Below are 24457 nucleotides of genomic sequence, written 5' to 3'. Positions count from 1 at the left end.
CCCCCCCCCCAAAAAAAAAAAACCCAACTCCTAAAATTATGATTGACAAAACCCAAATTGAAGAAATTTTCGGTGTAGACCCAATCCCAAATTTAATCCCTAAAACCGACATACTTTAAATTTATTTATGAGAATCGATCCACTTTGAGTTAATTACGATACTAATTAGTCGGGGTTACTAACCTCGACTAATTAGTATCCCGACTAATTAGTAGCTTAATTACAAGCGGGGTCATGGAGCAAGGAAGGTTTGTGGCTGCTAATTAGACTACTAATTAGTCGGGGTTGGCTACCCCTACTAATTAGTACCGTAATTAACTTAAAGTGAGTCAATTCTCATAAATAACTTTAAAACAGGTCGGTTTTAGAGATTAAATATGAGAATGGGGTTGCAGTGAAAATTTCTCCAACCCAAATTCTCGGCGGAGTATCTCCTTTTCCAATATTAAAAGCCTCCCAAAACCAACTCTCCTCTGTTTACATTTTAAATACTTACCAAATTACAAAATAATAAAAGTGCTCCGTTGCGTCATCAAAACCGGAAAACATCCGTGCATCGAATTCAATCCGTTACCAAAAAAGACGAAACTGAATATTTTCAGAAAGATTCACAGAGAGTCTCACGTACACGTGTCGAAATCTGATTAGGCTCCTATAAGACGTCGGCATCGGTGCGGCCCTCAACTGCTATCAAAATCGCCGAGCCGTTTGAGCCGTCGGCGTCTTCGGAAGTTAATTCACTCTCCTTCTTTATTTCCTGATCGTTCGTCGTCTCCTCCCGATTGCAGAGATCGCGTCACGTGCTCGGCCGCGTAACTTTTGCTTCCGTTTCAATTTCGTTCGTAATTTTTTTAATAAGAAATTGTTCATTGTTGTTGCTAACTGCTGTTCCATTTAGGGTTTTTTAATCTGCGAAGTTCGGTTTTTGTGGTGGTTTTTTTTAGGGGGGGGGGGGGGGGGGGGGTGGTAAAGTTGCCTTTTTTTTGGAAATTTGTGGAGATTTAGAGAGATATATGCGTCACATTGTTGTCGTGATTCTTGCGATCCCTCTAAAAGAACAGTTAGTTTGGTTTAGTAGAGATCGTGATTATTAAGCTAGATTTTTGCTTTTGGGGTTTGAGGAAGAAGATGGTGTTTTTATTTTTGTTTTGATTTTTTTGAGATCCTCTGCCAAAAAAAAAAAAATATTTGATGAAATATTTATGGATGATTATTTTAGGGATGCAAAAAAACACGGAATGTATGGATACTAAATATTTATATACAATACCATTTTGATACAAGTATGGAACTTTTTTCTAGGATATGAATTTTTTCCCCATCTAGTGTTTGGCAATGTCAAAGGTCAATGACACTTTACCATAAGTGGGAAGTTGTGTTGATGTCTGAAGATTATTATTTTATAATCTACATGCCCCACAGATTGTAGCAGTAACATTTTTGTTTTTGAAAACAGCTTTAAATTAATGGCAAGTAAGATTTTAAAATTTGGTTGCTTTGATACCAAGTCAAGGGGTCCTTGTCACAATACCAAAACTTTAAAGTTGTGGCGAACTCTAAAGTTGAGGTGAGGGCTGAGTGTTGTAATTGTAATTCTTTATCAGTGTAGTCTATGTATACTTTTATAAATAAAAATATCTGGATTTTTATCTGAAATTCTGGATTTATTTATCGAATAAGACAGTTGGAATATTTTTGACCATAGATAAATGGACCTTGGATCGATTTTGGTGGTCCAGATATATAATACTAGGTTTTTTTTAGTATGTCAAAATAATTGATGGATTCTGATTTGAGATTTTTTATGTAACCTATATATTTTTTAATTTGATAAATATGGTTTGACTTTTTTTCCTTACCAAACCGTGTTTTTGTTTGTATTTGTGCTTGGTAAGCATATACAAATATGATTTGTGTCATATGATGCATATCTTATCGATTGCTTGCTTTAAGGATTATGATTTGTTTGTTCATTATTGAATGTTTTTTTAATAGGAAAGTTGTCTCTTCACTATTGAAGCAAAGCCGTAGACAATCCAACTAAGAAATATTCGTTTATCATAGTCTGATATTGGCATTAATTTGGGTTTGGGGCTCAATAAGAAATGCTGGTCGAGGGTGATTCCGTTATTGAACACTGATTAATCATAATCTGATAACAATTTGGTGTTAATTTCTCATAAGAAACAACCACCAGTGTTCTGCACAGGTTTCCTGAGTTTTGATATCTTTAGGTTATTCTTTCTGAGTAACTTCTTTAAGTTATTTTTTAACTATAAGAATTCGGTTGCAGCTTTCATCTTGCTCCATAATATCCGCTTACACCATTACAGCATCAAGAGAAGGCCAGTTACTTTTTTTCAGCCTTCAACCCCTTTCTCACCTCAACCCCTTTCTCACCTCAAGACTCTGAAACAAGAGAGCACAGCATTCATCAGAGTTGGGCATTCGTCTTCTTCTAATCGTCATCGTCAGTCTTCTACAACTACAGGTCCTTGCCATCAGTTCATGTTCGGAGCCTAGGTTAGACAAATTTATTGTTAAAAAGTGATCTTCAGATAGCTTCAAATTCTGGTGAACATATAGGACTTGGGGGGAAAACACGCAATTTGGACCCTGTGAAGATAGAGTTTTAAGTGCAATCAGCAACAGAGCACTCAAGTCAGCAGCAATTAGGAATTATACAAGACGATGTTCCCATTCATTAAATAGTTTCAGCATCTGCTGAAGCGAGTTCTTTGAAACAAGACAACCAAGCTTCACTTTGTACCAATGAGATGAACTCTGATCTAGATAAACGATTTGATGCACATGATGAACAAGGCGATAACGAGTGGAACCCAGTACTGCAAAGAGCAAGACTAAGAAAAACAGTCCCAAGGTGCAGTGATGATCTTTCAGAACTTCTTACCCGAGAAAATGACAATCTTGCAAAACTGCCCCCTCCTACCAGCCAAAATGTGTCTCAGATTGACCTGGATTTGGAGCTTAAACTACCTTGTGGGCCACAACCCAGTTTTAATTGGTTATTCAATGATCCTGATGACAAAAACACCGATGAAGAAATGGTTGACTTAAGTCTTTCCTTGGTGGGCAATTGCATAACACCTGAATTAAGTAGTGAAGGAATTCAAGAGAAGACAGCACCAAGGTTTGACTCTGAGGCTTCGACCAATCCTGTGCATTTAAGTTCTAAAGCAGTTGAAGGAGGATCCGGTGACTGGACTTTAGTTCGATCGCAAGAGCATCATAAGGTTAAAGACACTCACAACAAATTTGAGAGTACATGTGGCAATGAGGTCGAAAAAACTTGCAATAGATTTGTGATAGATTTGAACTTTCTACCTGTTGATTGTGATGATGGCTGTCGAACTCCTACTGATTCACGCAAGCCATTTGAAGAAAATGAAATCCTAACACGAGTTGAACCTGAACTCATTTCTCCAAATCACTGTGTTGATACTAGAGATCAAGATAATCTACTGGGAAAAAGCTCTTCCTTGTCAAAAGATGTCGCAGCAAACTCAGTTTTAATTGCAGAATTCATAAAGCCAGAGCAGAAAGGATTGAATTTCGCCAAGGATGTCACTGGCATTGATGGATTGGAATCGGAGGCTTCTCAAAGTAATAGGCCTGCAATCATTGATGCTTTATCCGAGCATGATTTTAAAGCTGCTGCTGTGATGAATGGCAATGCTTCTACTTCACAGAAAGTCATTATTGATGAGGTAGACGTGGCATTTTATGGAAATGAGTCAGGTAGTTCTCAACATCTGGTTGGGAAAGAGATAATAGAACAAGTATCTCGTAATGATGAGTGGGGTACTTCTCATCACGATTATGGTGAGTTGAATAATACTGAAATTGAATATCAAGGGAGGGAAATTCGAGAAAGAAGGCAAGAAGTTGAGTTACATGGCACAAAACATGAAAATTCCATTCTTACGAGTGTCTCTACCATAATGCTAGAATCGATTCAGAAGCTCGAAGGATGCGATGAGATGAGGAAATCAGAAGTTACCATGTCAGACAATGTGCAACCTTCATCTCTTAATACTTCAACAACTTCGAGAAATTGGCCGTCTAAAGCTACTGAAACAAAATCAGGCTTCAGCAGAAATACTATCAAAGCAACTGACAAGGGCACAAAGGAATGTTGGGACACATCAATAACTTCCGAAAATAAACTGTTGAAAGCTACTGAAACAAAATCAGGCGTCAGCAAACTTACTATTGAGTCAGCTGAAGAGGGCAATAGAAAGCAGTGTCAGGGTGCATCAATGACTTCCAAAAATAGGCCATTAAAAGCTACTGAAACAAAATCAGGCTTCGACAGAGATTCTATTCAAGCAACTGAAAACAGCAGTACGAAGCACCGTCAGGTTGCATCAATAACTTTCAAAAAAAGGGTCGACTCACCAAAGGAAAGTCTCTCCCCCGGGTTAGACTGCTCAGACAGTCTTTCCGCTGAAGGAGAAGGCTTTAATCCAACTAAACTCGTCAACCGAGTTGAAAGCCCCAACAAGCCCACGTCTAAGCAAAAGACATCGGGCCACAAGAGACCTATTGCCGCGATGACGGATGATGATGCCGCTGCAAAAGCCTTAAAACATGCCCAGAAGAACGCTGCTCGTCGAAGAAGAAGGTCCCAGCGACGGGCACAACTCCGAGAAAGCCGACCCTCCAACCAACGCGAGCTTCGCATTCGTGAGCCTAAACGCGACCCTGAGCTCTGCGTTTCTACTTTAGAGCACAAGCCTCGCGTTTATGAGCCCAAAGCTACTGAAACCAAACCAAGCTTCAGCAAAGATACTGTTGGATCAACTGAGAAAGGAAATACAAAGGAGCTTCAAGGTGCATCAATAAGTTTCAAAAACTGGCTACTGAAATCTACTGAAGGAAAACCAGGCTCCAGCGAAGATACCATTGCAGCAGCTGACAAAGGCAAGACAGAGGAGGGTAGGAGAGCATCAATAACTACTACGAAAAATAGGCCGCTAAAAGCTATTGAAACAAAATCAGGCTTCAGCAAAGTTACTCCTGAAGCAACTGAAAAAGGCACGGTGGAGGAGGTTTGGCGTGCATCAGTAACATCTAAAAGCAGGCCTTTGGAAGCTACTGAAACGCAATCTTGCTCCAGCAGAGATACTACTGAAGCAACTGAAAAGGGCAATACAAATTCTGGCCTTGACGAAGACATCATAAAAGAAACTGAAGAAAGTGACATAAAGCAGCAGGGCTGGGGAAATTTGGAAACAAAATCGAGCTTCAACAAAGAACCTTCTGAAGCGACCAAGAAACATAGGAATGAAGATGGCAGGAAAATGAACTCAGCTAACCGACATGAAGGTCCCTGTAAACGTAGCAGGATCATAAGGTTGAACGCTGTTTCTAATAAATCATCCTCTCAAGAAGAGGAAAAACAAAATCATGGCCATATCATAAAGTTGAACACTGTTTCCAATAGTTCATGTTCGTCTAGTATTCAGACTCGTGGTAAGATCATAAAGTTGAACAGTGTTTCTGACAAATCCTTCAGGTAAATGTTATATTGTCGGCTTATTTTCTTTTCTTATTGGGTGATTTGCACTTACATACCCCAAAGTTTACCTCATTTATTTACTTCGATACCCTAAAGTTCAACAAACTTCAAGTTTGATACCCAACCTTTTTTTTGGTTAATTTTTTGTGTAAGTTTGGTGTATCAAAGGTTTTTTTTTTTTTTTTGTTAAAGTTTGTGGTATCAAGGTTAAATTTTTATTGAATTTTGGGTATCAAATATAATTTTTATTGAACTATGGTGTGTCAAAGTTAAAAATGAGGTAAACTTTTGGGGTAATTTTTGGTCAAACAAATTTTTTTGTGTATAAATGTTAAAATTGGAGTAAACAAAGTGCAAATAACCCCTTCTCTTTTTTAGTATTTAAGTAATATGGTTGATATGTTACTTCAGAGATGGCAAGCTTAGTCAACAGCCACATAAACATGCAAAAATCAGCAAGCGAGCTAATCAGTCAGGCATGCAAAGATCTGATTACACTTGGGTGAGAAAGGATGAGAACATGTCGGGTGATACTTTACCTAATAATCAGGAACTTCTCCTACCCGAAAGCTTCCAGGAGCATATAGATTCTATGCCTTCATCTCAAAGGAAGCTCCTCAATACTGGTGAAGGACAAATAGTATCCTCAAGCAGTCAAATGAACGACCACATTATGAGGAAAGTTAGCCCCAGTGGAAAACACACTGTAAGGAATAACCCTGATTTTCAAATGCCACAAGCTCATGAAGGCAGGGTTGTGTTTAGGGTTTCACCGGTTCTTCCTCAATTTTCAGTGGATCGTCAGGGAACTGAGCGTGAGCCAACTAATACCATTCAGAATGATGCTACTAACTATTGTAGCTTCAGGTCTTCACCAAGATATTTGCATAGCACGGACTCTGTAATGTATGTCCCTATGCTCGATAACGCCCAGGAGATCAATGAGATCAGCAATCCTGTTGTATTGCAGTACTCAATGCCATTTCCAACTATAGAAAGGGATGTTAATAAAAAAAGGCTGCACTTTGATCCTCAACAAAATGAAGAAGACAATCACGATGCTCAGCAAACTAATGCTGTTGCTGTTGCTGGTGAGAGACGTCGTGATGTTTGGAATTATCCTCAAACAGTACACGATGAATCTTCTAACAAGCCATACTATGGTGTACAAAGTGCTCCTCAAAGGTATGTTCTATATGGCCCTAGTTTGCAGCAAAGCTTGCTTGAGGAGGGAATCTCTGACAAAAACATCAGAAGCCAACTTGGAGATGCCTCAGATGGTGACCCAACATTTTCAGGAGAAATCAGCAAGGAAACCCTAGGCGCTGAATTTTACGATAACACTAGAGCATTCAGAGGAAGCGTCAAAAAGCGACTTGGTCCACGAGTTAACACATCAAATAGGGGAAGAGGAGCCTCATCAAATAGGGGAAGATGCGGAAAAGGGGGAAGAGGCAGGAGAGGGGGAAGAAGCGGGAGGTTCCTTGGTCAAAAAGAATGCTGTGATCCCGAATTTAGCGACACCAAGGTGAAAAGAAGAAAGTATACTCCCATATATTATGACTGTTAGTTGTTTTATGTTTGCTAGTGTCTCACTGAAGGTGGTGGTAGTTATAACTGAGACAAGGGACTGCTCGATGATTTCTTCTTCTGAACTGGGCAGAATTGGCCACATAGAGGCTTAGATTTCCTATATAGGTTGTCAATATCTGAAAACGAACACTGTAGAGTTAGTCGATTTACTCTGCTTGAAGGAGAGACCCTTTCCACTTGAAAGACCTAGCACGCAAACTTCTGAATACTTCAGGTTTTATTTGGACCTGAATCGATCATACGGTGCTGCTTTGTATTTGTTGTTGGGTATTTGTGCAAGTGATATCTCTTCGACGGAGTACTAAAAAGGAGCATCAATGTTTTCGTTTATAAAACTATGCATGGGATTTTGCAGCACTTATTCTTTGAGTGCCTACCTCATCCTCTCAATTTCGATATACTTTGAAATGGAGTTCAAGCCTACGCCCTGACCGATGACAATTGAAGAGGTTAGATTTCTTGGTGTTTGAATGCGTCTCCATAAATAAGAGGGATGAAGTGCAACCTTTGCAACTTGCTGGCTCATTTGGAAAGAGGGCAAAGGGTTATGTTTTCAACTTCAAGAGAAAACTGATGAAGAAGGCATTAGGAGGAGAGAAAAACTAGGGAAGATCATCAGCATGTTCGAAGTTATGACTTGATACCCGAGTAAATTTCTAGTTCTTTTTTTTTCCTTTTTCATTTCATTTAGTGGCTATCTTTTTGCAGGGTGCCTAGGGTATTTATTGACTTGCATCTATAGATATTTCTGACTCTGAAAATATTAGTTTTGTTTATTACGGTAAATGTCAGTCTCGGTCCTCTTCCTGGAAAATTTTGTTAATTGACAATGGCACAGCAATGACAGGTATAACGAGCATCAAGCCTGTGTAAACCATTTTCAGTTTGCATGTATCAATACTCATGACTGCATTATATACCAAAAAAACAACTCAGACATGCACAATTACAAAGATTTCAGAATTCAAATAGCTAGTGTCAACACTCCTGGAAAAAGAAGGGAACCTGCAATTTTCTTACTCCGCGGTTACAGTCGACTCCTCCTCAACCTCAACCGGCGATTTCTCAGGCCAAACGCTAATCCTCTCCTTCTCGAACTTAACAAAAATCGCAGACAGCGCGGCCACCGTATAAACCTGGAGGAACAAGACGGGCGGCGCGTGATAGCTCAGCAGCCCTTTACCTGACCCAAGCTCGACCAACACGAGCGCTGCCAACCCCAGCATCGCTACTCTCCCGTTGAGCATTTCACTGTAGGGAGTGAATCCCAGGTCAACCTTTAGACCGTTAACCGTCATTGGTTCTCTTAACGGAACGGGAGGTAGCATCACCGTTCCGGACTTCTTGGACCCCGTGGCGGCTCCCGTTTTCTTGGACTTAGCTGCTTCTCAGCCTTTCTTGGCCTGGTGCGCGCTATGCGGTACTTTTAGGCCGGCACTGTGGGAAAGCCTGTTCTCGAAGGACTGATCGGAGTCGCGGTGGTAGCGTGGATGGTGGCAAGGCGGTGGTGTGTTTCTTTTCCGTAACGGTGTTTGGTATCGGATTTGTCGTCGCGAGACCGGGCAGAGCGAGGGGCGAAGAGTTTGGTGGATTTGGTGAAGGTTGGTGGTGGTGGAGGAGGAGGCTTGAGAGCGGAGGGGAAAGTGTTGGAGATTTGGAGGGAGTTCATGTTGGTTTGTGTCTGTGAATTTGTGAAGAGTGGAGGAGTTTGCTTTGTGGATGGTTTTGTGTTGGATAAGGAGCGTCTCGTGTGGTAAGAGTATCTGCTCGTGGATTCATATGGGCCGTTTGTTGGGTTCAAATCCAGGCCCAATGTTAAGAGGTCATTTTGTTTAGGTATTGGTAAGATGGATTATGATGTGACAGTTTATTGTGGGGAACCTACTTTCGCTGTAGACGGAGAAAAACTCTTCTTTTGATCACTGTGGGCCATATTTTTTTTAGGAAAACTAGTTGGATTGCACCGTGCAATGCACGTGGTAAAATTTTTATTATTTATTTTAAATTTATAAATTTATTTAGTGAAAGATTTGATATAAAATTATTGAATGTAAACTATGGATCAAACATATAGACACAAACTAAAAATTCACATTTGAACAATAAAATTACATTTAGTGATTGATTGAGCGATAGTACACTGGTTACATCTATAACGTGATCGATCAATCAAATATTGTCACAAGAATATACCTAAAAATAATGTTTGATGATGTGGATATAAATCCAAGCTCATGGTATTAGAACCTTGACTAAGCCTTTGCAATACCTAATGTGTGAGTACATATATTCACCCGTGAAAATTTCACAATCCCATATAAAATCTAAAATACTCTGTACGCGCGGGAAATTACGAGAAACTCGAGAATTGAATATGTATTATTCTCTCTAACTGACTTAGAAAAAGAATGATTACAATCATCTCAATATAATTTCTCTCTAACTGACTTAGAAAAAAAACTATAGTTTTCTTTATCGGTTCCCCGATTTACAAAAGAGGGAAGGATAAAACCCTCCATTTGTTTAAAACTGGGTTCTTTCTTTGTGGCGATGAGAGTTTGAATCTTGTATCTCGTTGACGATCCGAGCACTTCAACTTCGTGGGGTGTTGGTCTTCTCTCCTTGACTTGACGTCTTGAGAGAACTTGCGAGGCAAGTTTATAACTCTAGCCGAGTTTTGAGAGTTCTCTGTGAGAGTGTCAAGAACTTGCAAGACAAGTTTGGAACTCTACACGAGTTTGGGGGACTTGCTAGGCAAGTTGAGAAACTCTCTGTAAGAGAGTTAAGAACTCTAGGCGAGTTTGAAAGAAACTTATTTGAACAAGTTAGAAACTCTCTCTGAGAGAGTTGAGAAACTCTAGCCGAGTTTAAATCCCCAAGAAGGGTTGATTTTAGAGAGAAGATGAAGCTCCAAGAAAACTAACCCAAATGGGTTTAAAGAGCAAGCCAAAAAGCTCCAAGAAAAGCTCCAAGAATCCTCTCCAAGAGGCCTCTCTCCTTCTCTTTCTTCTCTCTTTTGATCCCCCTTTTCTCCTCTTTTTTCCCCGCCTCTTTTTTTCTTTCTTTTGTCCTCTTTTTTCCAGCCTTTTTTCACAGCCTCTGGCTTGCTGGAGATCCAACCTTATTTATAGGGTTATCATGGAGTAAGGTACCTCATAACATGCCCTTAACTGTGCCCATACCTTGATGGGACAGTTTTGAAAAGTGTTCCAGCGTCAAAAACGCAAGGGTCACGTTCTGGAGAGAAAAACACGGGTGAACTCTGCGTCTGACGACCTTCGCGTCTGGCGACCTCCGCGTCTGAGCTTGGGACGAACTCCGCGTCTGGTGACCTCTACGTCTGGCGACCTCTGCGTCTGGGCTTGGGACGAACTTCGCGTCTGGTGACCTCTGCGTCTGGCGACCTCTGCGTCTGGAGACCTCTGTGTCTGACGACTGTTTTCGTCGAAAGTTGCCTTCATCATTGATTTCATTAAAACTTCAAACGTTACAAATGAATTCAAACAACAAAGAAAGAAAAATTACAACTTTCTTGAAAAATAAACACAAGATCCGTTCGTCGTCTCTTGTTTGCGTGGGTCTTTAGCCTGTGACGGGGACGTCGATATCCGTGGACTACCTGGCAATCAGATCTGATCCAGAGCTTCGTCGATCCGCGAGGAGATCTAGAAACTTGAAGTGCCTATCTCGATAAAAGCGAGATATTTGCTCTTCTTAGTATTACCACAACGGGATAATACTAAGGATCGGGTACAGGTGATGTAGATCTGACGAAGAAACTCTCTTACGTTGAAGTGCTCGATCACTCTTCACTCCGGCAGGACTTCGCCAATTCTCCAAAACTCCAGCTCTGAAAAAATGAGGCCTAAGGCTTGTATTTATAGGCATGAGGGGTTGCGGAGCGGTTAAAACCACTTAAAGGGGTCAAATCCGCGCTGAGACACCCTAGGGGTGTTCCAGATCTGAAAAAATGAGGCCTAAGGCTTGTATTTATAGGCATGAGGGCTTGGCCGAGACACCCTTGGGGTGTCTCTGCTTGGCCGAGACACCGTAGGTGCCTCAGTTCAGCTCTGAGACGTTTTCAATGCCCGTTTGACTGTTTTCGCTGTAACTTCTCCGTCTGAACTCGGATTTGAGTGATTCCAAATGCGTTGGAAAGCCGACAAGGAGTTCTATCAGTTCCAATGGTTGGATTATCTGTAGAATGAATGAGACACGAAGGGCATTATTCCCTTTGTAAACATTGCGGGGCTCCCGATTAGCCCGCACCTTCGTTATTCCGGAATTCTGTCAGCTCACGTAGTTCGTCGATTCACTTCAAGCGTTCACCGACGTCAATCGAACTCCTGTGAACCGGATAGTGACGCTCATCGTCATTCCTTAATACTGAGCTGTTCGTAGAGACCTATAGGCAATTTTCGACGCCTACAGATACCCCCTCCAAAGCGTTTCGGACTCGTTTCTTTTATAGAAGAGGCTGGAATCTTTTGGATGTGATTGATCCAGCCTTCAGTCGGCGTAAAGGACCTGTAGTTAGCTTCAACTCTTGGCTCCTGCTGGGACGACATGGAGACCAAGTTCCTTGCCAATTTCTTCGACGACGACACAGAGGTATCTATCGGATCTTTGCACGATGAGAAGTAGAAGGACGGAGAGTTAGTCGACACCTTCGTCAAAAGGTTCCGGAACAAGGCGATGAACTGTCGGGACCACCTGTAGTTAGCTTCAACTCTTGGCTCCTTCGATTTTCGATCTATTCAATGCTTTGACAAATAGCCGAAGTTCTTCCGGCGCTGCGTTTATCGCTTGGCCGTCGTCGGAATCTCGAGTCTATCACTAGTGAGTTGAGTTTGGCTCGTGTCATTGAGTTGACTTTGAATTGACCATCTCTGTCATATTGTGCTAACTTAAGGTTTCAGATCATCGTATGTTGACTTTTGGTCACAACGCGTTGACTGGCGTTAACCTAGGGTTACGCGTTGACCGGCGTTGACCCTAGGGTTTCGAACGTCGAATGTTAACTTTTTGGTCGCAACGCGTTGACTGGCGTTGACCTAGGGTTACGCGTTGACCGGCGTTAACCCTAGGGTTTCGAACATCGAACGTTGACTTTTTGGTAGCAACGCGTTGACTAGCGTTGACCTAGGGTTACGCGTTGACCGGCGTTAACCCTAGGGTTTCGAACGTCGAACGTTGACTTTTTGGTCGCAACGCGTTGATTGGCGTTGACCTAGGGTTACGCGTTGACCGGTGTTGACCCTAGGGTTTCGAACATCGAATGTTGACTTTTTGTCGTAACGCGTTGACTGGCGTTGACCTAGGGTTACGCGTTGACCGGCGTTGACCCTATGGTTTCGAACGTCGAATGTTGACTTTTTGTCGCAACGCGTTGACTGGCGTTGACCTAGGGTTACGCGTTGACCGGCGTTGACCCTAGGGTTTCGAACGTTGACACAGTTTATACTCGTACGTTTACTGGAGTATACACAGTTTAAGCTCTTAAGGTATTGGAGCATGGCGGTCCCAAATGTTGGGGCTGCAGGACCAACTGTTAACGGTGTAGACCTTAGGGTTTTGAACGTCGTATGTTGCTCAGGTCACGAGACCAACTCATAAAGTTGATGCGTCAATGACTCGCATATTTATAGGATTTTTGGCAAATCCTCAGCCATCAACGGGTTTGATGAGCCTTTACAGACTACCGTTTGAGTCGGGCTAGCATGCAGATTATTTAGATCCGTTCTGCACATAACGTTGTGCTAAAAGAGTTAACTCTTTTAGTGCTACGACATTGAATACGTAGACTTCGTCTTTCTCACGGGAATAGACTACCCGGCAACGCGTGTTAGGCGCTGACTTATCCTTACTTAGGATTCAGGATAAAAATCCCCAGACTCGGATTCTGGTGTCTTCTTTAATCGGTAAAAGACTAAACCGGCAACGCGTGTTAGGCGTTGACTTATCCCTGCTTAGGCTAGCATGCGAATTGTCTAAATCCGTTCCGCATGTAACGTTGTGCTTAGAGACTGAATCCTCTAAGACTTGTTGCTATGACTTTGAATACATAGACTTCGCCGTTGTCATGGGAATAGGCTACCCAGCAACGTGTATTAAACGTTGACTTATCCCTCCTTAGGCTTCGGGATAAAATACCCCAGAATCGGACTCTGGTGTCTTTTTGTTCGGAAAAAGACTAAACCGGCGACGCGTGTTAGGCGTCGGCATATCCTTTCTTAGGATTCAGGATGAAATTCCCCATGCGTGTAAGGCATGGATTTTGGTGTTATTAATGACGACCTGCCACAATGTTGAATATGTGGACGGGTGTTCTTTTTAACGGTTAAGAACTAACCGGCAGCGCAGGTTAAGCGCAGACTTATCCTTGCTTAGGTTTCAGGATAGAATACCCCAGAATCGAACTCTGGTGTCTTTTTGTGCGGAAAAAGACTAAACCGGCAGCGCGTGTTAGGCGCAGACTTATCCCTGCTTAGGATTCGGGATAAACTTCCTAAGATGAATCCTAAATTGACAAATTTTTTGGAAAAGGTTGGTGTCTTCTCTTGGGGCAAAGACGAACCCGAAATGGGAGAGGAAGAATTTTATATTCTATCTCCCGACACTGAAGAAGAATTTTATATTCTATCTTCAGCTGGAAAGGAGACTCGAGGTGGGATCTCCACCCCCAGAATCCGAAAAGGTGAAACTAAGAGTGAGATCTCCACTCCGAGTATCGAAAAGATTCGGATAACCCTAACTGTCGGAAGGTTTGATTACTCGATTTGAAAGTGGACCTCTCGTTCATTGGAGGAATCGAGAGTGAATTGTGGTTTTGGTCCTAACTGTAGGAAGGTTTGACCAAGCAGGAGTTTGAGATGACCCTAACTGTAGGAAGGTTTGATCACTCGATTTGAAAGTGGACCTCTCGTTCATTGGAGGAATCGAGTTTATAGGTTTGACCTGAAAGCAAAGGGAGTGGAATACAAGTAGTAGTAGAAATACTGGTTTGTACTGGCCACTCGATGAAGGGTTTTGACGTTAAGTAATCAGGACTTAACACGTCAAGCTTTGGAAATTGCCATGGATTGGCGGATAGAAAATTTAGTGGACCCACCATCAATTGACTTGATCAGTGGGGTATTTTTGTGAGGAAAGATTAATCTGTCAAAAGGATCGAATCTCGTCTCAACAAGATAACTCATGAAAATTAGTGAATTTGATAACAATAATGGAAAACATTCCAACCTTTAGAGTTTAAATGTGGATGTTTTACTTATCACTTTTATAGTGATTGGGTTATCCCTAAGAATATCACCCGTGGTATTCTTTCGGGAACTTCCCGATACATGAATAATCCACCCCCAGCTTTCCTTGTGGCACCGGGTCCGACATTGTACTCAGTTATATGACCGGGTTATCCTTAAGAATATTACATATAAAAATTCTCCAAGAACTTCCCGTGAAAGAAATAAAACAGTTTAGACTCATATACATGTTGGAGTATCAGGGGCAGTTTAACCTCTTATACCGGTCGGAGGATTGAGAAACAGTTTATACTCTTATACTTATCGGAGTGTTAAGGAGCAGTTTATACTCTTATACTTGTCGGAGTCTTAAGAAGCAGTTTATACTCTTATACTTGTCGGAGTCTTAAGAAGCAGTTTATACTCTTATACTTGTCGGAGTCTTGCCGTTCTCAATTGGCTTACCCTAGCGTTATAACGCCGGCTTCAATCAGGATTTGGATGCTGTTCTTTAAAGTAAAGCACGCCTTGGTGGGATGAAGGATCCTCCTGTGATATGCGCAGTACTTCGGATCCGCAGTATTGTCAGCTTCCTCCTGATTGACGATAGGTGGTAGCTTGATCTTGTTGTTTTTAAGGAGGGATTCGAAGATGGCTGGAACGTCTTCGTCCTTGAAGGAATACTCTTTTTGGAGTTTCGGTTCCGAAATCTTTTGCTGCCTTCGGGATTGCTGTTGTGACCTTGATTGTTGAGGCGCCTTTTGTTGTCGCTGTTGCGGTTGCGCTTGCACCTCGAATGTTTGATTCGCGTCCACAGCATTCGCATGTGCTTTTCCCTTAGGGACAAAGTTCTGTTGCGGGGCATTATTAGCTATTTGGCCCCTTTCTGCCTTCTTCCTTTTAAGGAATCGCTCGGCTCGTTCTCCTCGCACCTTTAAGTCCTTCCAGGTCTTTGGTGGTGTCATTCCCATAGCTTCGAGGATGTCCAATGAAAGGTTATTGTGACAAGTCTCGAGGATAAAGTCCTCGCTGACCGGATCCCTGCAATTCATTGCTTTGTTTCGGAATCTCTTCACGAAGTTTTCAACCGTCTCACCATTCTTCTGCTTCTCGTCGAATAGTGTGCCGATCGAAATCTCGGTGTCGTCGTCGAAGAAGTTCGTCAGAAACATGTCCTCCATGTCGTCCCAACTGCTGATACTCCCCGGCTTGAGGCGACGATACCAATCAAAGGCTGCTCCGCGAAGAGTGCCAACGAATGACCGCACCATTAAGGGTTCATTCCCGAAGATTATTCCTAAGTGGGACTTAAAATATATTAAGTGTTGGGTAGGGGAACTCTTTCCATCAAATGGCGTAAAGTTGATTAAATTGAACTTCGCCGGATATAGAATTGATTCCCACTCCCTTGGATATGGACATGGTATGCCGGACCTCTTTACTTCTTGAGCATTCATCAACGCGTTGATTTTGCTCTCTAAGTCCTTCATTTTCTTGTCTTCACTCGTATCTGTCTTCGAGTGGCTTTTGGGAGAGGTAACGTGGTCCTCCTTCGCATTGTCATCCGAGGGACCACCTCCGTTATTATTGTTGACAGGAGGGATAGTTATATTGACATTATCCTCTTCCCGTTCATTCTCCTCTTGATTCGGATTATTGCGACGACTAGGTTCTCCTTGGTGAGTTGTCAGTGCCGCGATTTGCTGGTCATGCATCTCTCTCATCTGCTGCATGGCCATCTCCATCTCGAACTTGAAAGCTTCCTTCTGCTTAGTCAAGGCATCTTCAAGCATCTTGCTTACTTGTTCAGCGCTGATCATAAGTGATTCGTAGGGCTGTCCCGCACTAGACGCCGTGTTATCGGATGCTATAGCCGAGTAGGAGTCTGAACCGACATCTGACACCTCCTCTTCCAACGGAAGTCCCTTTTGCATCATTTGGTAATTCTTTCGCCTATTGATCCCTGACCGCAATCGAGTCATGCGTTGGGATGCTTCGGCAAGTTGATCTGAGCTAGAGTGTCGTGTCGATTTCCCTCTGCCGGTCATATTAGCAGACACTTCTAGGAATTCGTCCTCTTGGCGGACAGGCTTCTTCCTACGAAAACGCCTTGGCTTGGTCTCGGACGTTCCGGTGGAAATTCTCTCGAACACCGAAACTCTCCTTGGGGCTTTAGTACAGCAGCATTCTGACAGTACCGCCTTGATTATGTTGGCACACGGACAGTGAGATTCCGTGTCTCGAGCATCTCTCTTTCGAGACTTACCCGCACCCCCAGCTCTATAGTACAACTCATCAGTTTGATAACTGGAGCAACCCATAGAGTGTTGGTATGACTTCCCAGGTATAACACAATCATCATCAGACGAATGCGTTTCCCTCTGGGGATATGACGCTTTATTAGCGTTTTCAAAAGTCTCTCGTTCAAGTCTACGCTTTTGCGAGCGTGAAAACTTAACGGGCTCTTGAACTTCGACCCGCAATCCAATGCGGTCGGTAACAGGGGCTTTCCCTTTGTTATCTTTCTTGGGGGGGTTAGCACGACCCCCAGTCTGGTTTGTTGTTTGGGGACCTTTCAACGGTCCCAATCGCTCCTTGACAGGTGCCTTGCTTCGATCTTCTGATAAAGGGCCGAGGCGACCTCTCAAAGGAACCCTGGATCTTGAAGAATCCACGTTCTTACCTGGCTCTGCCAGAGGGGCAAGGGAAACGGGATCTGGATTTGATGAAGGTTGGACGGCAATTCCGTCCACTTTTGCCTTTGGCGCCGGTTTTGCCTTTGGCACCCACATCTGCTTGTGTTTTAACGGCTTCTTGACCGTCTCTTCTTTCTGCATCTCTTCCGCTTTCTGCAGAAGGACTCGGGCATGCGCAAGCAATGCGCGGCGCTTCTTGATTCGCTCTTCGAGGGTTGAGCGAGTCCTCTTGACACGAACCCATTCGTTCGTCTCTGTCTTGGAGGAGGAGTTGGTTGTGTGCCGTTGTTGCACCTAGCGCTGTCTGGACTTTAGATCCTCATTGTAGCGGATCTCATCCATCGATTCTGTGGCCTTGGCCAACTATCACGCAAGGCGTTGACGCCGTCTTTGGCGCGCCCTCTTCTACAAGGTTGGAACACCTTCAGCAGTTGACTTCGCGGCGGAAGGGAGATCTGGATCTGCAGCTTCCACCACGTTAGACGCCATTGGAGCGTCGCGGTGAGTAAGTGCAACGGCGGCGAGGGGATCTTGGATCTTCGATCCTGAGGGCCCGCGAGCACTCTTGGAAGATGAAATCTTCATGCGCCTGTTTGGAGAGGCGGATCTGGAGGAGGAGGAAGAGAGGTACTCTTCAAACTTCTGTTGATCGAACTCGTATTCGATCTCTTCGTTCACCCGGATCTTGAAGGCCGGTTGCGTCACGACGGCCTCGGCAGCGAGGCCGTTGGCTCCCACTGTGGTCGCCAGTTTGTTTTCGTCGAAAGTTGCCTTCGTCATTGATTTCATTAAAACTTCAAACGTTACAAATGAATTCAAACAACAAAGAAATAAAGATTACAACTTTCTTGAAAATAAACACAAGATCCGTTCGTCGTCTCTTGCTTGCGTGGGTCTTTAGCCTGTGACGGGGACGTCGATATCCGTGGACTACCTGGCAATCAGATCTGATCCAGCGCTTCGTCGATCCGCGAGGAGATCTAGAAACTTAAAGCGCCTATCTCGATAAAAGCGAGATATTTGCTCTTCTTAGTATTACCACAACGGGATAATACTAAGGATCGGGAACGGGTGATGTAGATCTGACGAAGAAACTCTCTTACGTTGAAGTGCTCGATCACTCTTCACTCCGACAGGGCTTCGCCAATTCTCCAAAACTCCAGCTCTGAAAAAATGAGGCCTAAGGCTTGTATTTATAGGCATGAGGGGTTACGGAGCTGTTAAAACCACTCAAAGGGGTCAAATCCGCGCTGAGACACCCTAGGGGTGTCTTGGCCTGGCCGAGACACCCTTGGGGTGTCTTGACTTGGCCGAGACACCGTAGGTGCCTCAGTTCAGCTTTGAGACGTTTTCAATGCCCGTTTGACTGTTTTCGCTGTAACTTCTTTGTCTGAACCCGGATCTGAGTGATTCCAAATGCGTTGGAAAGCCGACAAGGAGTTCTATCAGCTCCAATGGTTGGATTATCTGTAGAATGAATGAGACACGAAGGGCATTGTTCCCTTTGTAAACATTGCGGGGCTCCCGATTAGCCCGCACCTTCGTTATTCCGGAATTCTGTCAGCTCACGTAGTTCGTCGATTCACTTCAAGCGTTCACCGACGTCAATCGAACTCCTGTGAACCGGATAGTGACGATCATCGTCATTCCTTAACACTGAGCTGTTCGTAGAGACCTATAGGCAATTTTCGATGCCTACAACGACCTCTGCGTCTGGCGACCTCCGTGTCTGGGCTTGGGACGAACTCCGCCTCTGGTGACCTCCGCGTCTGGTGACCTCCACGTTTGGATTTGTAGAGATCGTCAATTATAATCTTTTTCCTTTGACTTCTATGCAGATTGTCATTTTGTAATCTTTACACTTGGCCTTTGTGGAATGTGAGAGTCGTCAATTTGCAACTCTAACACGTTGCTGTGAAAGTCTTTACATTGTAACTTTCATTGACTATTTGCGGAGGCCGTCAGATTGTAACTTCCGCTTGTTGATGTGAAGGACGTCAGATTGTATCTTTCATCATCTATTGAATCTGTGGAGATCAGCTATCTGCAGTGATTTTTAGACAGCCTACACACTCATAAAGGATTCAACAAACTAAGACTTCACAAGCTTCAAACACACTATTTCCATAATCCAAAGTTGGCGCATGGCTAATTTTTATTTCACAGCAATGTAAGAAGATAATCTCATTTTTTCCGTGTAGTTTTAACTCCAATAACCCTTTCTATCTAAGTAATAAAAATTTTCACTAACAACCTTCTATTTAGCATTTGTCCTTCCTTTTGAATATAGAGTGCTATCTTTAGCATTCTTTGTATTAAGCCGCCCTATTTGACGCTGAAGATCCACAAGAGAATCACTTGCTACCTTTGTCTTTGAACTCTTTTTTGAGTCAACACATTTGACGCTGAAGATCCACAAGAGAATCACTTGCTACCTTTGTCTTTGAACTCTTTTTTGAGTCAACAAACTTTAGTTCTAATATCTATAAAGCACTCACTTGCTACCTTTGTCTTTGAACTCTTTTTTGAGTCAACAAACTTTAGTTCTAATATCTATAAAGCACGGACATCACACATGTTGATCTCATACTCAAAGAGATGTCATTCGCAGTTGTTCAGTGGTTGTGGATCCATATAATAGGACATCTTCAGTCCTCCAAACTCCCCCATTATTTGCTTCCTAGACTCATACCAACCATACCCATTGTAATTTGGCATGCATAAATGTATCCGTGTGTGCACGCATGTGTTTCTACGTATGTATATATGCAGATATGAATGTGTGTGTGTGTATGTCTGTGTGTTCATGCAAGTTTATATGTATGTACGTGTAATTATTAAGGTAGAAGCACTTTTAATGTTTCTATATTTGTTGCATAACAATCATGGCACTTGGATCTCAAAGCTGATATCATAAATTCTTTACTAAACATCAAGAAAATAAAAGCGGCTTGTGTTCATGAAATTTAATTGAACAAAGTAACACAAATAGAGTTGGGTGAAAATATTAGGATGGTTGTGCGGTATATAAAGGGAAGATTGAGCAAGCTACAAGCTCCTAAATGCCATTTTCTATAACCTCTGCAATTTTTCAAATTCCAACAGTAAATTGTGTAGTTGTAGTTTCAAGCACTGAATCTTATCATGAGTTCATATTGTGTGATTATATAGTTATTATGCTCTCATTTACTGTATCTTATAAAACATAATAAAATATAAATATTTTTTATTTCCAAAGCTCAAAACAAGTAGGCAGTTAGTCTAACACGTATACAAGCATCAGTTCGAATACCTAAGTTAGTATTTATTGAATTTTCATAGTTAACCTCTCATTCAAGTTCATTATCCATAACATTTACTTTAACCATTTAAAAACTTAAATTACTTCAATAGAATATCCCTAATAGATTCTTTATTAGTTAAGTTACAAATAAATATTAGGGGAACAAAACAATTTGGAGGACAAATAAGCAATTATAGTGAATTGTATACGGATTATATTATTAACAATCATAAGCATTATTGAAATCATACATAGAAACTTATTTGGTTGAGTCTTCTTTCATGGCCTGCAGCCGCAAATAATACCTTCGCAAGGTTACTATCCATCATCAAGAATTCCCCAGTAAATTATGATTATCCAAGATCCTAGCCATGACCTGAAATTCTCTTTACACAACTATAACATCTTCACTAGAATGAATAACGTTTAACATAATACTATATGTTGTGAGTGCGTTGTTGAAACGAACATGTAGATTTTACATTGTAGAACATGTCCTGTGTCAAAGAAAGAATAGTATGACATAGTTAAACTTATATACTTCCTAGCTTCTCAAAACCCATGCATATGTCACAGTTGGCACATAAATACCTTAGATACAACATAATTTAAATTTAAAACATCAAAAATCTCTGTAATTGTCCTCCATCACCCCCTTTTTTTTTACTTATGGTTTTTAGTGGTGGGTATTGTCATGATTGTCACATAAATACCTAAGGTAAAAACATAGTTACTTTTAAGTGGTGGGTATTGTCATGATTGTCACATAAATACCTAAGGTAAAAACATAGTTACTTTTAAATCAAAAATCTGTGTTTTCTTGTCATGATTGTCACATAAATACCTAAGGTAAAAACATAGTTACTTTTAAATCAAAAATCTGTGTTTTCTGTCCCTCCTTGTTCTTCTTTTTATCCTTCACTTTCTAGTCTTGGGGATTTTTGTGTTCCGATCATCTTTAAATGAAATTATGAAACATTTGCATACTTATTAACATAAGTTCTTCCTTTTCTATTTATAAATGTGCCGAGAAAAGTTGTAAGGAGAGCTATGAATGTATAAAATAGAGAAAATATAGAAACTTCATCCTGAAACATGTGAGCAAAAACAAACCTATAACCTTCCTATATGTACATCAAAGACCCTGACATATACAATAAGAATATATATGATCAAAATCCAAATCCAATGCTAATTAAGCCTAATTAAGCCTGATGAAGCCTAATTAACTCTAACCCCTAGCCTAATTAAGCCTAACACTAACTAAAATTAAGCATTAACTAACCCTATGCTTTTGGATCCTTAATGGGGATGTATGCAAAAATTTCAGATCGAAATTAAGAAATTTAGGAAATGTAACAATATTCACATATGCAAATATCATAGCTAATGTTATTTGAAATCTAATAATCAAGAAATAAAGCGCACAAAGAAAGAAATTTAAAAATCATAAGCAAAATTTAGAAAAGTATCAAATCATACCTGAATATTTTCTCTGATAAAAAGCTTCGTCAATGAATTTTCTTTGTGATCCTTCCCGGTACCTAAAATCTGAGAATTGAGGAGATGATGTCAGAGGGGGTGCGGTGATGATGAGGAGAATAATAATTATCTTTGGCAATTGATGAATTAAGATAGTGGGATGGCGTTGCCGGAGCGAAAGCGTAACTGATGGAATGGTTACCAGAGTGAAGTCGTAACCGACAGAATGGAGAATGAAATGAACGAAGGTTTAGGGCTCGTGATTTCTGATTTCTGTGTAACGGAAAAAAAAAGGATAACTTTGTTATATTTACAATAGATGAAGGGTATTCTGGGGTAAGGAAGGTTTTTCTAGTACTCCCTCTTTTAAAGGGAGGAGATTGATATTCTCAGATCTGAAAAAAGTAATTAAAAAAATCAACTAAAATGCCCTTGCGCTTGGCAAAATCAAAAGGAGTGTGTTCACGACTAGAAAAAAAAAAATCATAGATATGTTCTTAAAATCAGAAAAAATCTATAAAAAAAAAGTAACGCAAGACACTAAAAAATCGTACACATTCGTTTCTTTGACAATCCGATTATAATATTTTCCCCATATTTTGTATATAATGCATGCATTTCGTGCACTGAAGTACTAGTAAGCTATTAAAAGATGAGTTAGTGGTAATTAAAAAAAATAAAGGCAATGTGTAATCAGTTAAAACATTAAATCAAATTCAGCAGGTAGAGTGGAGAAAAATCAAACTTGATTCAAAGATTTAGAACAATTTAGATACTTCCGATATTCAGTATTGGAGCTTGTTCCATGTCTACATACGATTGGCATATCGTCTTATCATGATCATTGTTTATTCCTAGGATTGATTATGATTCAAGTTTTGTGAGTTGTTTTGTGTTTGGTGAATACTATGTCATGATTGACTCGAAATTTTGGACTAAATTTTGGACTAAATTTTGGTCCTTAAACAGTTCAGTTCTAGTCCATCCTCCTCCTCCCGGCTTCTTCCTAGCTCTATTAGGTTAAAAGTAGGTCAGGATCATCCTGACCTTATTTTTCGGACTTTGCCAAACACGGACCATAACTTTCACCCTTGATTTTGCTACAATATAAAATTGTACATCTCAATCCGCATCGCAAATTCAAAGTTTTGGTGTAGTTAAAAGAATCTTCTAAAATGCTATTAGAGCGACTTTGATTCAAATCCTACTAACCAATAATGCAAAATGAATTCACTCATAAGTTCATAGCTCAACTAGGAGTATACATCCTCTTAGAACCTCCCACACAGTGCGGAAGGTTTTGAGGCGTGGATGCGCCAAACATGGGGCAATATGGATATTTCACTGCCTCCTAATGGCTTAGAGCACCCCACATGGTGGGGTGTTCTGATAGAAAGTGAGCTCGCTCAACTAGAGGCTACATAGTATACCAGTCTTCTTAAATGACATTTATCACAACCCAAAAAATAGCTATGATTCACTAATGAGCATACTTTTTGAGGAATGATATTGGATGTAATAAGGGGATGATTTAAAACTCTCTAGATTATGAATAATGAAGTACCTAGTGGACCTAATTCATGACTTAAATGTGCATCAAAGGAATATTGTGAATCATTGAATCTATTCATAAATTTTAAAATCTAATGTTCCAAGAGTTAACATCTTTTTGATCCTTACTTAATATCATGAATCCGGAACCATTCGATACTTTCTACTAGATCATGTCGTAACTATGATTGACGATTTAATAGTTGGCATTCAGTACAGTATTAGCTTTTTCAACTGGACTTTTATGTAAAATGATCATTTTAGTTTCGTTTTTTATAAACAGTCTTTCTATTGCTGCAATTTAAAACATATGCACTATCTGTTTCATTGGAAAAAACATGGCTCAAACATACGCACTATCTGTTTCATTGGAAAAACATCTCTCTCTCTCTCTCTCTCTCTCTCTCTCTCTCTCTCTCTCTCTCTCTCTCTCTCTCTCTCTCTCTCTCTCTCTGGACACAAAAAAAAGGCAAAAGCCCTATTCAGAAGATGTATATATTAGAAGAAGCTGGTTAAGAACATTGCCAATATGACTTAGGAGGGGAGCTCACTCTAACCACAATCAAAGAGAGGTCCTTTGAAGTTATTTGAAACTTGAATCGAGAGTGAGCCAATCCTCCTATGTCAAGCTGTTTACAGGTATATTTACAAAAAAAACTAAGAGCAGGCTTGTCCCACCTCTATCTCCACCTACAACACTAAACATAATGTATCCAAGTTTAGAAGTATCAGCAAACAAGTTTTATTTACAAACAAAAACTCATATGACGAAGCATTCTTCAGAAGTTATTACTCAGCAAACATGGCTCTCTTATATGGAGCTTTGTTACAGGGACCCAAAATATGGAACCAATAAGAGGACAAGTGAGGTGCCCCCCTCCTATTAGATAATGAGTTGGCCATCATTAATGATGGCCAACTCGTTATCCAATAGGAGGGGGACACCTCACTTGCCCCCCCTATTGGTCCAATATTTTGGATCCTTTAGGAATTTTTTCTCTTATATAAGGTTAATAGGTATCATATGTCATATGAGGAGATTCTCTCATATACAATGATATGTGGCACA

At 41.1% G+C, this 24457-nt stretch overlaps 2 protein-coding genes across 2 annotated transcripts in view; one reads left to right on the top strand and one right to left on the bottom strand.

The window, feature by feature from the left end:
* Positions 2221-8088, top strand: LOC109848689. The gene is made up of 2 exons (XM_020418322.1): positions 2221-5539; positions 5954-8088. Exons 1-2 carry the CDS (start codon positions 2778-2780, stop codon positions 7110-7112), a joined length of 3921 nt encoding a protein of 1306 aa, XP_020273911.1. The 5' UTR covers positions 2221-2777; the 3' UTR covers positions 7113-8088.
* The window catches only part of LOC109846636, a 20349-nt gene continuing 3897 nt past the window's right edge, over positions 8006-24457 (bottom strand). The window contains 1 exon segment of the mRNA XM_020415882.1: positions 8006-8598. Within this exon segment, the coding sequence (XP_020271471.1) occupies positions 8152-8598 (447 nt within the window). The 3' untranslated portion in view covers positions 8006-8151.

Source organism: Asparagus officinalis, chromosome 7 (genome assembly GCF_001876935.1).
Source record: "Asparagus officinalis chromosome 7, Aspof.V1, whole genome shotgun sequence".
NCBI lineage: Eukaryota > Viridiplantae > Streptophyta > Magnoliopsida > Asparagales > Asparagaceae > Asparagus > Asparagus officinalis.
This window is presented reverse-complemented; position numbering and strand designations above follow the sequence as displayed.

Coding starts and splice junctions, on each gene's coding strand:
- LOC109848689 (XM_020418322.1), top strand. CDS start 2,778: ATGAACTCTGATCTAGATAAACGATTTGATGCACATGATGAACAAGGC. Junction 5,540..5,953: donor GTTTCTGACAAATCCTTCAG/GTAAATGTTATA, acceptor ATGTTACTTCAG/AGATGGCAAGCTTAGTCAAC.